Source organism: Peromyscus maniculatus, chromosome 4, assembly GCF_049852395.1.
Source record: "Peromyscus maniculatus bairdii isolate BWxNUB_F1_BW_parent chromosome 4, HU_Pman_BW_mat_3.1, whole genome shotgun sequence".
NCBI lineage: Eukaryota > Metazoa > Chordata > Mammalia > Rodentia > Cricetidae > Peromyscus > Peromyscus maniculatus.
This window is the reverse complement of record NC_134855.1, coordinates 139,895,644-139,911,471: the sequence shown is the minus strand read 5'-3', so window position 1 is coordinate 139,911,471 and position 15,828 is coordinate 139,895,644. Positions and strand designations below refer to the sequence as shown.

At 46.0% G+C, this 15,828-nt stretch overlaps 1 protein-coding gene across 2 annotated transcripts in view; it reads left to right on the top strand.

The window, feature by feature from the left end:
* The first annotated feature begins 15,660 nt into the window (after positions 1 to 15,660).
* Slc9a8 (solute carrier family 9 member A8) overlaps positions 15,661 to 15,828 on the top strand; it is a 55,176-nt gene continuing 55,008 nt past the window's right edge. For both annotated transcript variants that reach the window (XR_006071674.2, XM_042276849.2), the window contains exon 1: positions 15,661 to 15,783. Coding sequence is in view for 1 of the 2 variants with exons in the window: in XM_042276849.2 (XP_042132783.1) it covers positions 15,770 to 15,783 (14 nt within the window). In the remaining variant the exon portion in view is untranslated. The remainder of the gene's footprint in view (positions 15,784 to 15,828) is intronic.

The window sequence follows — 15,828 nt, the reverse complement described above, 5'->3', positions numbered from 1 at the left end:
AAATCACAAAGCTAATTCTGATTCATCTGAAATAAGTTCAGTGATTTCAATATGTAAAACAACTCTTTCTGCATATTAAGTGTCAGTAACAATATAGTTACTTAATATAAAGAGTTTCTGGAAAATCTAGTAATACCATAAGAATAGCATATAATTCTGATCTCTGAACTGAATCATCAGGGCTTTGAGCTACTTTAGTTAAATTTCCTAATTCATAACCTGCCTTTCCTGATTTATTTTTTTTATCAGTATAGAATGCCAGCGTTCCAGAAACTGGTGTTTCTCATACAATGTGGGGAGGATCCAACTAGTTTTTTATAAAAACTGAAATCTCTTGCTTTTGTGATATTTGTTGCTAATCTCTCCCAAGAAATTACTGTAAGCTCTATTTCAACCTTCATTTTCTGTCCACAATGAGGCAATTTTAGCATTAGTAAAAGGTACCACAATTTCTGTTGAGTCTATTCTTGTTTTAATTTTCCTTTCATAATCAATTCAGATACATTTTCTGCATAAGTTTTTAATATACTGCTCTGTTTATCCATTCTTAGTTATTATTTTGTCTCTGCATAAGAATTCCAGTGGGAAATTCATAGAAGGTAGTGTGACTAGAATACAATCAAGCTCTGGATCCAAGAAATCCACATGTGCATCCTGTAATTTCTTTTCTATCAGAGCCAATTCTCTCTCAGCCTTAGCTGATCATTTTCTTGGACTATTTAAGTCCTTATCACCTTGTAATGTTTGAAATAAATTATTTAGCTCTTGAGTAGTTAATGCGATTGTGGGTCATAGACAGTTAATATCTCCCAGCAATTTTTGAAAATCATTAAGAGTTCATAATTGATCTCTTCTGATGTGTATTTTCTGTAAACCTATCTTATATCCTAGGAAATTAACAGAATCTCCTCTGTATTTTTTCAGGAGCAATCCCCAACAAGGCAAAATTCTCTTTACTTCATTAAACAGTTTTCTAAGGTATCTGAATCTGAATCAGTTGGTAAGATATCATCCATATAATGGCAAATTACAGATTGAGGAAACTGTTTATGAATTATTTCTAATGGCTGATATACAAAAGCCATTAGACATATATTGACACAAGGTGGGGCTATTTAACATTGCTTGTGGGAGAACTTTCCAATGGTACCTTTTAACAGGCTTGGGATTATTAAAAGTAGGCACTATGAAGGAAAGTTTTTCTGTATCCTGTTCTTGTCAAGGTATAGTAAAAAAGCAGTCTTTTAAATCAATCACTAGTATAGACTATCCTTTAGGTAATAAAGAAAGCAGGGGAATTCCAGGCTGTAAAGAGCCCATTGGCTAGATCACCTTATGTTAGGTCCTGCCTGACTATTAGACAGTCTTAAATGGAGGAGTGAGGATTAAGAAATAATAAATATGAAAAATAGAGACACATATATAAAGAAAAAGGCAGAGACACAGAATAGCATCGAGAGGGCTCTGGGTCAACACCACAGTCACCCCAAGTTTATTATGCACAGCTTCTTTATGCACCAGCAAGGGGAGAGGCAAAAGACCTCCCCCTCTCAAGGTTAAGGTACAAAGTATGACCAAGTGAAAACACCCCCTTAGTACTCAGACATCACATGTCTTTGGCTAGAACATCTTGTTATGCATCCTTGCCAGGCAAAACAAGCTCGGACTCTCTGACCTTGAGTCAAAATAGAATAAGGCCTCACTCTGGAGTCTCTGGGGCTCCACAACCTTATTAATAGCCCTCAGATTGGTTATCATTCTCTATCTTCCAGATTTCTTTTTAATGACCAATACAGGAGAATTCCAAAGACTGGTTGATTCTTCGATATATTGAGCATTTAACTGCTCTTATACCAGCTGTTCTAATGCCTGTAATATTTCTGATGTCAAAGGCCATTGTTTCACCCACACAGGTTTGTCAGTTAGCCACTTTAAAGGTAGGGCTGTTGTTACCTTTGAAAGAGGCTGTTTATGTACAACCTGAATGGTCAGTGCCTGTTCTTGATAATACCTTTTAATATTTCTGTCAGAAGCATTCCTTATTTTATAGTTTGTTTCTAAGATTGGGGGAATGTTAATCTGTGTTTTCTATTGCTGCACAATCACATTCCCATAAATTCATTGCTATGTTAGCCACATATGGTTTTAATTTTCCTATCTGTCCTCTGGTCCTATACACTTGACCCACCTTTTACTTTATCTGAGGTAAAATTCTAATTCCTAGAAGCTGAATATTTATCTCCTGAAAATGCCAATCTTGATGCCAAGATTTTGGTGAAATTATCGTTACATCCATGTTAGTAGACTGTCAATTTCAATGCCATTTATTCATATTTTTAGCATTGGTCTTTGATCATCTATAGCAATTTGTCAAAATACTTGTTTTTTGGTCTCTCCTAAAATTTTTGTTTTATCTACTGAAGCTGTTCTTTCATTCAGAGCAGTATGATTTTTTGTTGTTGTTTATTTGTTTGGTTTTGATTTTTTTCAAGACAGGATTTCTCTGTGTAGCTTTGGAGCTAGTCTTGGAACTTGCTCTGTAGAGCAGGCTGGCCTTGAACTCACAGAGATCCACCTGCCTCTTCCTCCCAAGTGCTGGAATTAAAGGTGTGTGCCACCATTGCCCAGCAAGCAGTACGATTTTTAACAACATGAATTAAGTCTTTCAATTGCTCTGTGGAAGAGTTTCTCCACTGCTGACAGGGAATGACTAAACCAAATTTGAGGCCTGTGAGAGGCCCCCTAAGGCATTCCCCAATGGCAAAGGGTTACCTTGTCTGTCCCTTGTTCATCTGCATTCATTAATCTAATGCTAGCCTTTGCCACACCTTCTGCATACTCCTGAAGACTTGGGTCTTCTGTTTGGATTATCTCTAGAAAATCATTGTTTCTAGGAATGCCTTGCCTATAATCCCATTTCAGATGACCTTGCTTACTACAATTAAAACATCTGACATTTTGATTTTTCTTGCAGTTTTTAGAAATCACTTCTCCTATCCAAGTATCCTCATAAGCATGAGCTCCAATATCAGCTGTATTTCTAACCCATTCATCTATTGGTGCTGATCTTGCCTTTAAAGGCCTAATTACCCTTTTGCATTCTGAATTAGCATTTTCAAAGATTCAATTAATATTTGTCTGACTTCTGGATCTGATATCATTCTATTCACAAATGAAGTCAATCTTTGTAAAAAAAAAAATTCATTGAAGGCTTCTTTTGGGCCTTGTATAATTTTTGTAAATGACTCAGTCCTCTTTCCTGATTCTTCAACCCTGTCCCAAGCATTCAAAGCTGCTATACGACATAGTGCCAAGGTGTGATCATCAAATCTAAACTGTCTTTGCAAATCAGCATACTGGCCTTCACTGAGAAGCTGGTCTTGGGAAATATTCATATCTCTTGCCCTACTTTGTTGTTCTAGGACCCTAGCTTCCTCTCTTAACCATGTTCTCTATTGTAACTGAGGACCAGCTTCCAATATTGCTGTAGCTAAATCTTTCCAGTCTTGGGGGATAATTCTGTTCTGAGGTGCCCATGAATTTAACAACTGCTTCATATACAGTAAATGCAGACCATATGAAATGACCACTTCCTTAAATCTCCTCAAGTCTAACATTTCTATAGGATTCTATTTAACATCTATATAAACTTGGAGTTATCTATCATCTGCTGTTCATACTTGTATGGTACCTGGAAAAACTAAGATTTTTTTTTTAATAACCCCAGGCCACCTCTCTTCAGTTTCATCATGCAGTGGTGTGGTAGGTTCTGGTCTAAATTCCTCTGTCTGCATCTGAATATTTTTCCTATGTTCATTAGTAGGTCTTTCTAAGGCTTGTATCTTATCAACAGTAAGTCTTTCTATGGCTTACATCTTATCAATTTTTCATATTTAACACAGTTATCAAACCACTTTTTTAAGGATAAAATATGAGTTACCTAACTGATAATAATTGTAATTGATATATCAATCCCAGCTAAGTTGTCCATCCCTTCATTTATTTTTTCCATTTTCAAGCCATCCATTGCAGCACTATACAGAATCTTAACTCCCTGCAGTGTGATATTTCCAAAGGTCTTAGCAAATCCACTGACTTTTCAGTTTGTCCACAGCAGTGGTGGCTGTAATGACAGCAACAGGTGACATGGGGGGACAGTAGGATGCTCAGGCAGTCGGACTGGCGTGGTGGGTGATGGGAGCATAGGTAGCAGGGGCGTGGAGGATGTGAGGACTTGGCGGGCTGCCTGAATGACAGAGCCAGCAGAGGGTCCCGTGTGTGGAGGATGAGTGGCAGCAGACGCCAGAGTGGGCATCGTAGTGTGAATGGGTGACTTACAGTGTATGTGTGTGCAGTGTCGGCCTGGGGAGCTGATGCAGGGGGACCGTGGCTGGAGAAGAGCTTGGGAGGGGTGGTAACCCAAGGAGTGGCTGCAGGGACAGGGAGAAGTGGTGGCTTCAGAAGCCTCGTGATCTGCAGTCATGCATCGGAAACCAGGTACTGTGTTTATCTAAGTTGTTCTATTACCAATAAAGACTCAGGTGTCAGGTATTGGGGTGAAAACCTGATAGATCAGAGAAGCAGTGGAGGAGCAACCAGCTGACCACTCTTCCCAGATCATACTCCCTCCTGTGCGTCTTCTCTGTCCATATTCCTGGCTTCTCCATGGCTAATTCCAGTCAGCTAGTTGCTGGTTCCTCCCCTGATTCAAGGTCAACTTTATTAACACATTTGGCTTGTCACAGTGGGATCAAATATTCCACAACACATGCTGCCCCTGGGGACAAAGTGCTGCTTTCATAAATGAGGATCCCACTCTGAACCTCTCATTGTATCTTGCATCTCTCTCTCTCTCTCTCTCTCTCTCTCTCTCTCTCTCTCTCTCTCTCTCTCTCTTTCTCTCTCTCTTTTGAGACAAGATTTCTCTGTGTAACAGTCCTGGCTGTCCTGGAACTTGATTTGTAGACCAGGCTGGCCTCAACTCACAGAGATCCTCCGGCCTGTGCCTCCGGAGTGCTGAGATTAAAGGCATGTGCCACCACCATCCAAATGGTGTCTTGCATTTCTCATTCAAGAATATCCATGCAGAGAGGGTGCACATCTGTGCTCATGGCAGCCACAGCAACAGCAGCCCGAGAAAAGAACAATGGTGTTCACCAGAGTGAAAACAGAAGCAAGATGTGGTTTACCTGTAAGATGGAACATTACTCGGTTAGGAAAAAGACAGCTGCCAGCTGCAGTGTGGAGAGCCACAAGGACTCTGTGCATACTGAAGGGCACAAAAGGTCACATGTTATGTGGCAACAATGTGAGCAATATGCCCTATGGAAACCCCATAGAGGCCGACTGGGGCTTCAGGGGCTGGGGCAGGAGCTCAGGGTAGGGGAGGAGAGGACAGGAAATGTTTGTCACTGGAGAGCTGGGCAAGCACAGCTTGTGACTCAGTGGTTACCTGAGATGGTTACTTGTGTGTTACTTAAGGGTTCCCAGATAACGTCCCTGTAACTTAGGCTGGCTTTGAACTTGCAACACAGCAGAGTATGGCCTTCATCCCTCCATCCTTCAGGCTCCACCTTGCACATGCTAAGAGTACAAGCTTCTCCTGCCATGCCTGGCTTAAAACGGCTACTTTTGTGATAAGTGGCTTTTCTCTCATTTGAAAACAAATGTCTACTCTTTGAAAACCAAAAATGGGGGCAGAAAAAGCAAAATACCAGATGCATTGCAAGTTCCTTTCTTTGTAATCAAACACAAAGATAGAGAGAAGGCAGCTTACAGACAAAGACTTTAAACCAAGCATACAAGAAAGGTCGCCTGGGGGTAACCAGCAATGCCTCTTCTTTTGTTGTTGTTGTTTGAGACAGGGTTTCTCTGTGTATAGCCCTGGCTGTCCTGGAACTGTTGTATCTGTTTCTCGAGACCACCAAGGAGCTGGTTTCCGATGAAAGCACATAAGGATCCTTTTATTGTCAGGTTCAAACCTGGGACACTGCACAGCAGATGGAGGGAAATGCGGCAGTGGTGGGCCCAGGGGTAGAGAGTTGTTATAGGGAAAAACCGCAAGCTGGGAATTACAAGCTTTGGCAATTTGGGAATGGGTAGAAGGGATATGGGGCAAGGTGATTTTTTTAAACTATTGGTTTAGACTTTGGAGGTGAAACCACATTTGAAACCATTGGGTTAGACTTTTTGGCGGGGAACCACAACTTGCTGAGTGGATTATTTGAGCTGCTCAACAGGATTATCTAGAGATCTTCAAGGGCCATAAACCACAGACAGAATGTCTACAGGAGCGAACTGCTCTGCATCTGTTCACGTTGTCACGGCACCAGAGGCAACCAAAGGTGTTCGTGATTGCCCAGGAGGCCTGGCTGGTAGACTGCAGGCTGTGTGCGGCACCCAGTGCTGTCTGTCTTGGCCAAGCCCGGAAATGCTCACATCAGGCCCCAAACAGGGTTTGCAGCCAGCTAGGGAGGCTTCTGGAGGGCCCCTGATGAGGTCCCCATCAACTTCTCTGAGCCTCGCTGCTCCTAGGAAATAATAAGTTTATTTGGAATAGAAATCGCAAGAGGCCCCAAAGCTGTCACGCTACTGAGAGACAAGATCAGAACTGGAAAGCTGTGGAAGGTTCCAGAGGGCTGTGTGCTGGGCTTAAGCTCCTGCTCCTTGGGGACGCAGGGCCAGCACATGTAGGCGTTGTCACCGTCCATGGGCTCTCCGTGGAGAGGAGGCGATGGCTCTCGGTGGTGGGAGCCTGAGAGGAGGGAGTTAGAGCAGAGGAGACAGAGGCACCAGGATGAGAAAGGGGAAATGGGGAGAAAAGAGAGTGAAAGACAAAATCCAAAACACCGAGAAGACAAGAGCGAGCTGGAGCGTGACCACAGAGACAAAAAGAGACACAGAACCCCCATGTGGGGAGGTGACACCACATCAGCCTGTCTCCAATGCTCCTGCTGGCACCCTGAACGCCCTACAGAGGCCCTAGGCTCTCCTTGCCAAGCACACATTGAGCACCTACTGCATGCTGCATACCGATGCTTTTCCATGCAGGGGACCATGCTCCAGAAGCAGGCAGAGCTTTGGAGGACAGGGAGCTACACAGTGAAACCCTATCTCAAAAAAAAAAAAAAAAAAAAAAACCAAAAAAACAAAAAAACAAAACAAAACAAAACAAAACAAAACAAAAAAACAGAATGGAGAGAGAGAGAGAAAGAAAGAAAGAAAATAAAGAAATAACACAGCTCTCACTTCAAAAAAGGAAAAGAAATATACCTTTCTTTTTCTTTTTATTCCTTTGTTTGTTTGTTTGCTTTTTGTTTTTTGTCTTTTTTGAGACAGGGTTTCTCTGTGTAAAAGTCCAGGCTGTCCTGGAACTCACTTTGTAGACTAGACTGGCCTTGAACTCAGAGATCCACCTGCCTCTGCTTCCCAAGTGTGGGGATTAAAGGTGTGCGCCACCACAGCTCAGCTAAGAAATTTTTCAAATACAGTTGTGGGGGCATCAAGCAGTCTAGTGGTTCTCAACCTTCCTAACACTTCGACCCTTTAATACGGCTACTCATGTTGTGGTGATCCCCCATCATAGAATAATTTCGTTACTACTTCATAACCGTGATTTTGCTCTGTTGTGAATCATAATGTAATCATCTGATATGCAGGATTTCTGATATGAGACCCCTATGAAAAGGTTCTTCAACCCACAAGTTAGAACCGTTGAAGCAGACAGCTGTAGCCAAGCAGACATACCCTTATTCCAGGCCTCAGATGCCATATGATGACATTCTTAGCTTTGGGGTGGGTGGAAGCCAGGATTCTGGTAATACAGCCCAAAAGCTTTCATGTGACAGAAGGATGTTAGGTCTCACACAGACATGGACAATGAGTGGCTATTAAAGAGAGTAACCATATCCTGAGATACTTTGGTTCAGGATTTGCAACAACCCAACCTCCCGAAGTCAAGGAGGTTTTGTTAGTTAACTGTCTTACGTAGAACATCCAATGTAAATGCATTTTCCCTCCTGAAGCTTCACTTTACAGGCCTGTAACTCAGCAGGTGGACACTTACTGGGTGTGCAGGAAGCCCAGAGTTCCACCCCCAGACTGCACAGAATGGCCATGATGGAACACGCCCATAATCCCAGTAGGATCAGGGGTTCAAGGTCACCCTCAGCTACAAAGCTCAAAGTCACCCTTGGCTACACAGTGATTGTCCCAGCAGCCTGGTCTACAGGACACCCTGTCTGAATTTTTTAAAAGGGTTGGGGGACTGTAAGATGGCTCAGTGGTTAAGAGCACTGGATGCTCTTGCAGTGGACCCAGGTTCAATTCCCAGGACCTCCATGGGCACCAGGTGTGCAGGCAAAGCATTCATGTACACAAAACAAATGAAAATCTGAAATTCAAACTTTTCTTTATAAAAAATTATTCACATGTGCGTATGTGCACGTGTGTATTTGTGTGTGTGTATTGTGTGTGTGTGTGTGTAACTACAGATAATATGTAGACGGTCACGTGTCAAGGTCAGAGGACAACTTGAGAGAGTACGTTCTTACTTTCTACCATGTGAGTCTCTGGGATTGAACTCAGGACCTCAGGCTTGGTGACAAGCACTTTGACTTACTGAATCATCTAACCAGCCCAGACTACTGGCAATGCATATATATTTGATAACATGTAGCCCCCCTGGTAGGCTTGGAATTTGCTACGTAGTCTAGGCTGGCCTGGAACTCAGGAAGATCTGCCTGCCTCTACTCTCTAAGTGCTTGAGTGAAATGTGTGTGCCACCATATCTTGTGCTGGATTTTTTTTTTCCCTTGCTACCAGGGGATTGAGCCTAAGACCCCATGAGTGCCGGGCAAGAGTTCTACCACAGAGCTACATCCCCCAGCCCAAGCCTTCCAGTACTTAAAGGTTTTATCAGAAGCCAGCTGACCCGTTGGGTGTTTGCATATTGTGACTCTGAGGCTGTGTCCCATGGGGCGCCAGGCCCCAAATCCCACAGTACTTCCTGTCAGCTCTTTAGAGACGAGCCTCAGCCTGACCGGTCAGGGAGGGCTGCCACAAGTGGTGACATTTCAACTGAGCCAACAAAAAGCCTGATAACGGGAAGGGAACAGAAAAGGCCCGGCAGAGAACACAGGCGAGGGCTTCCCTGTAACCAGATGGCTGCCTTCTACGGAGGGCTCTCAGAGCAGCTGCAGGCCAGGGCTCTGGTGGTACTGTGGCCGCTGAGGCTGGGAAACAGTACCTGTCGCCAAGACTGGCTGTGCTGTTAGCAGTTACCTCTCTGTCTGGCACGGCACACGCCGAAGTTCAATGACTCTATTTGCCTTCCTGGGGCAATAACCCAGGAATAGGTGAGAAGAGCCTGGGACTGACACAGAGGCCAGAGGGCGGATGCAGAGCAGCCCCAGGAATGGCTGAGGTTGGCGCCAGGCCCAGCAGAGGCATGGCTGGGAAGCCCATGGTCTTCACACAAACCCAGCTCAGCCTTGACTGTAGGCTCTGCAGCAGGAGAGTGGCTGGGGAGAGGGGGCAGCCCTCGGGGAATTCCAGCTAGGTCTCTGAGACTAGAAGAAGAGTGAGAGCCTCGGGCCCACAGTTAACAAGTGTGACCAGCCAGACACCCAAGTCTCCACCCTTCACAGCCCAGTCTCCATACCACGACACAGTGCCGGAGGATGGAAGGAAGCTCAGCGCAATTTAGAGGCAGACAAACTAAGACGGCCTGGAGCAGTAAAACTTTGTCAGAACTGAACTGCACCGGAATCCCAGCCACAGGAGCAGCTTGCTGTGTGACGGCAGGCTTGGCTTCTTGGTGTCTTTCGGCTACATTAGTATCTGCTGGGGTAACTCACAAGGAATGAAGGAAACAACAGAGAACACCACACCTACAGGAAGGACTAAGTGGCAAGCTGGCAGGTCTTAACCACTCGTATCAGTGTGTTTTTGACCACAGTCCTAGGAGGCCTTAATGGGCAGAGGGCTGTCAGCCACTAGGCCCAACCCTGACTTTAGTCTGCACTAGGAGGCCACTCATTCCTGCCACCTCCACCATATCACCGATGTTATCAGCTCTGTGTGGGTCACTGGTTCAGGGCCTCCATCCTAGGGCTCCCGCCCAATCAACGCTCCCTAAGCAGCCAAGGTTGACATTTCTCTTCTCTTTCAAAGGAAACCCTCCATGACTTCCTCCTACCCGCAAGACACAGCCTTGTCTCTCTACACAGCCCTGGCTGTCTCAGAACTCACTAGGTAGACAAGGCTGGCCTCGAACTCACAGAGATCTGCCTGCCTCTGCCTTGAAAGTGCTGGGACTAAAAAGCATGTGCCACCACAGCTGGCTGATTTATTTTTAAATGTTTATTTACAGTGTGTGCGCATGTGCATGGGGTGGGGGGCAACTCATGACGTAGCATGCATGTGGGGGTCAGAGGACAACTCTGGGGCCGGCTCCTCTTCCACCTTTTCACTCTTTTGGTAAAGTTGGGTTGCTGTCTTGCTGGGAAGCATCTTGTGCTGCTGAGCTATCTCCCACCCCCTTGCTTCACTTCCTAACACACCCGGGATGAACTTATTTACATTTATTCTGTGAGGCTGGAAAGAAGGCTCAGCCCTTAAGAGCGCCTGTTGCTCTCGCAGAGGACCTGGGTCCGATTCCCAATACCCAAATAGTGGCTCACATCCATCTATAACTCCAGTTCCAGGGGACTTAAAAAGTCCTCTTCTGACTCCTAGGGGCAACAGATTTAGCTATGTAACCCAGGCTGGCCTAGAACTGGATACTTACAGCAGGTAGACCTTGAACTAGAAGTGATCTGCATTCTGAGTGGTGGATACAGGAGCCCAACACCCATACCCTCACCCCTTTCTAGAAAGGGTCTTGCTACACTGGCCAGCTTGTTCTCAACCTCCAGAGTGCTGGGATTAGGGAGAGGTATAACCCTCATACTACTGGTGGCCCTGGGGTGTGGCTGGAGACACAGCTCTATACTGCCGCCTGCAGCCTGAGTTCTTTCCAGAGATTTCCTCTCAGGTAAATTCAGGAAGAATTCTTTTTCTCTTTTGCTTCGGAGACAGGGTCTCACATAGCCCAGGCTAGCCTCTGGCTCACTAAACATCAGGGGGAAGACTTTTGATCCTCTGACCCTGTGGGAAGTGTCCAGGCACACACTGCACGTGCACAGAAGTTAAAGAACAAAGCTTTTTCTCCTTCCACCATGTGGGTCCCAGGGATGACACTCAGGTCCTCAGGCCTGGTAGCCGTTATGTTTAACCCACTGAGTCATCGTGCCAGCCTAGCCCCGGGATTTTTGACTCAGACACAGAATTTCAAGATGAGTATGATGAGGGTTTTTTTGTTTTTTTTTTTTTTTAACATTTCTGTGTGTGCACTTCCCATGCACAGGTCAGATGATAACTTTCAGGAGTCAGTTCTCTTCTGAAAGGCTTAGCATCAGACACTTTTACCTGCTGAGCCATTTAACTGGTCCTTTAGAGATTTTCTTAAATACACACACACAAAACACACACACACAACATGAGATTTAAGAAAGACATTCAGGAACCAGCAAGGCTGGCACATACTTGGGAGGCAGAGGCAGGCGGATCTCTGAGTTTGAGGCTAGCCTGGTCTATAGAGCGAGTTCCAGGACAGCCAGGGCTACATAGAGAAACCCTGCTTTGAAAAACCAAAACCGAAAGAAAGAAACAAAGAAAGAGAGAGAGAGAGAGAGAGAGAGAGAGAGAGAGAGAGAGAGAAAGGTGCTGTGGAATATTTCTTTACACCATGTGAATATATGTCTCTGTGACTGGTTTAATAAATAAGCTGACTGGCCAATAGCTAGATGGGAAGAGACTGGGCAGGAAAGCTAGACTAGGAGAATGCTGGGAGGAAGAAAGGTTGAATCTAACATCACAAACAGACTCAGAGGAAAGCAAGATGGGCATGCCATGCTGAGAAAAGGTACCAAGCCACATGACAAAGCATAGATAAGAAACATAGGCTGGGTGTGGTGGTGCATGGCCAGGCATGGTGGGGCATGCTGTTAATCCCAGCACTCAGGAGGCAGAGGCAGGCAGATCTCTGTGAGTTCAAGGCCAGCCTGGTCTACAGAGTGAGTTCTGGGATAGGCTCCAAAGCTACACAGAGAAACCTTGTCTTGAAAAATCCATATATATCTATGGATTAACATAAATGTAAGAGTTAGCTAATAACAAGCCTGAGCTATTGGCCAATCATTTATAATTAATATTGGTGGGATGACTCATCCCTAGGAGGCTTGAGGCCCAGCCAAGTGAAAAAGATACTTTCTGGGAGCCAACCTGGGTCTGCTTAAGGGCCTTAGCAACAGCAGCTGAAACATGATCTGGAGATGACCTGGACCAATGAGAGACAGCCAATGTCACACCAGCAGATGCATATTCATCAGACCTCCCCGCAAGGAGGGGTGGAGAGTATATAAGGCTTTCCTCTTCCTGAATAAACTGAGCTTGTTGTTTCGACATTCTCCTGGAGTCTGTGTTGTTGACTCTGCGCCTACTTGGTCCCCTCCCCCAAAGGGAACAACAGCAAGGACCCTGCTACAAATATTGAGTCTCTGTATCAGTTATTTGGGAACTGGCAGATGGGAAAGAAAAGTCTGCCTACAGAAGGGTACCTAGGAAAGGGGAAGGCCGACCTGAAAGTGTGGGTATGGGCTTCTCCAGAGAGCTGGCTGTCTTTACAAAACCCATTGACCTGGCTTTGGTGGCTTCTGAAGGCACTCACAGGGTGACTAAGGAACTTCTTGGGTGGAGAACATCATAGGGTGGTTGGTTCCTGATGTGCCAAGGACAGGATTGTGGCTGATTAGGTTAAACCCTCCTTGCCAAGGACTGCATGGGAAATTCAGGTGTTTTCACTATAATTTTGGGAGAGTTCCAGAAAATATGTGAGCAAGGAGTGAGGTCATACTTACAGTAATCTATGCTCAGGCCTTAAGAATGCTTTACTGCTGTGGGCTGCAGAGATAGCCCATGGTTTTAGCTTATAGCTAAAACTTATTGCATAAGCCAACCCTGAAGACTTGAGTTCAGTACCTAGAATCCACATAAAGGTGGGAGAGAGAACTGACTCCACAAGGGTGTCCTCTGCCCACCACATGCAGACTCCAGTATATTTTATATTCATTGGTTTTTTGCCTGCATGTATGTCTGTGAGAGTGTCAGATCCCCTGGAACTGGAGTTACAGACAGGTGTAAGCTGCCATGCAGGTGCTGGGAATTGAACCTGGGTCCTCTGGAACAGGAGCCAATGCTCTCAATCATCTCTCCAGCCTCCATTATTTTTGAATTTTTCTATTTATGTGTATTTGTTTTGCCTGCATGTGTGTCTGTGCACTGTGTACATGCAGTGCCTGCAGAGGCCAGAAAGCAGTGCTAAATCCCCCAGAACTGGAATTACAGTTCATTCTGAGGCACTGAGTGGTTCGGGGACTGGAACCCAGGTCCTCTGGAAGAGCAGGCAGTGCTCTTATCCACTGTGCAACCACTAGAGCTCCTCATTATTTTAATAACTTTTGTTTGTTTGTTTGTTTTTCAAGACAGGTTTTCTCTGTGTAATAGCCCTGGAACTCACTCTATAGACCAGGCTGGCCTCAAACTCTGAGATCTGCCTGCCTCTGCCTCCTAAGTGCTGGGATTAATGGTGTGCGCCACTGCCCAGCTCATTTACTGCCTTTTGAAATTCCTTGTAAAAATTACAAGTATTTAGTATGTGTATCTTAGTTAGGGTTTCTATTGCTGGGACAAAACACTATGACCAAAGCTACTTACGGAGGGAAGGATTAATTTGGCTTATACTTTCATATCAGTGTTCATCATCTAAGGAAGTCAGGGAAGGAACCTGGAGGCATGAGCTGATGCAGAGGCCATGGAGAGCTGCTTACTGTCTTGTTCAGTCTTCTTTCTTACAGAACTCAGGACCACTGGCACAAGGATGGTACCACCCACCATGGGCTGGTCCCTCCCACATCAAATACTGATTTAAAACATGCTCTACAGCTGGATCTTATGGAGGTATTTTCTCAATTGCGGTTCCCTCCTTTCAAATGACTCTAGCTTATCTGATGTAAGTTGACCTAAGACTAGCCAGCAGTGTGTGTGTGCACGTGCCATATCACACGTGTGGAGGTCAGAGGACAGTTTGCAGGGGTCAGCTGTCCCCTTCCACCACGGGTGTCGCAGGAACTAAGCTAAGGTCATTAACCTAGTGGCAAGTGCTGTTACCCAGTCATCTCCGCAGTCCTATTTTTAACATCCACACTTGAAAATGTCTTTATGTGGGAGGCCTTCTTGGCAAACATTAATTGTGCTAGAATTCTTATTCTCAGCTGGTGGGTGGCTTCAATTAGACTCTGCATGGCCTTCCCAGGTCCATTTCATTTTATCTTGTTCATTTGTATAGCCTCAACTTCAGAAGGTTCACCTAAGCATACAGTAGGTCTCTATTCCTGACTTAGGCATGTTAGCTCAGCAGAAGACTACCTACCTATCTTGTGTGTTGCCCTAGGTTCCATTTCTGCTCCACAAGAGAGAAGATAGATGCCTGGGTGGGACGGGGCTCTCACACTCAAATCTCAACTACTCAGAGGCTGAGGAAGAAGGATAATTTTGGGGGGAGGAGGACAGAGCAATCATTTATTAGGAGTTATTAAACTTTATTAAGGGGGAAAGAACTACCCAGGGTGGGAAGGGCTCTGGAGAACGAATACCCAGAAGGTCCCTTATAGACTTCAGCAGTTCCAGGCCTGCTTAGGCAGTCGAGTAAGATTGTCTCAAAAATAAATAAATAAAGTATGAAAGCATGAGGACCCGGGTTCGAGTTCATATCCTCAACCCTCACATAAAAGCCAAGCCGGGCTGCTGGCATCTGTAACCCTAAGGCTAGGGAGGCAGAGGATCCTGTAAGTTGCTGACCAGCCATTATGTCAGATGCCCAACTTCAGGTTCAGTGGAGACTGTTTCATAAATTACGGTGGAGTGTAAGCAAGGAAGACATCTGACCTCAGGCCTCCCAGTGAATACACACACACAGGTTAAAAAGAATTTGTTGGGATGGTGAGATAGCTCAGTGAGTCAAGGTGCTTGCTGCCAAGCCTCACTACCAGAGTTCAAAACCAAGGCCCCACATGGTGGAAGGCGATAATCAAACCCTCAAGTTGTCCTGCCTCTCCCCATCTACACAGAAACCACACACACCAATGAACCAACGGCGAACGCCCAACCCTACACCCCCAGCACTCACTTTTATACTAGGGATGGCACAGTCCAGGGTTTCAAAGGCCCTCTGCTTACTCCTTCCACAACTGGGGAAACCGAGGCTGACTCGGGACGCGCCCCTTGGCGCGGCCAGCCCGGGATGCCCAGAGAGCCCATCCCCCCCTATTCTTAGCCCTGTAAATTCCACGCGGGGTGGACAGCCTGCTCGCAGCTGAGTCATCGGGATCTCAGAAGAGTTTCCCCCGCGTCCTCCCCGCCCGGGGACAGGAAAGCGTCGGACTGCCCAGGGGCCGGAGCGTCCCATGGCCCGAGTCGAACTGGTACTCAGAAAATCCCCGGCGCCGCCCCACTCTCGGGTTTCCAAGACAACGGGGCACAGAGTCGCCCGGGGCGGCCAAGCCCCGCCTCCGCCCGTAGCGGAAGCCGGAAGCCGGAAGCCGCCGCGGGTCCCGCTAGCCCCGCGGCGCCCAACTCGGTAGTCTCGGAGGCTCGCAGGATTGGGGAGAAGATGGCGGAGGAGGAGTGAGTTCGCTGCTCCGGGTGGCGGAGGCGGCTGGGCCGGCCCGG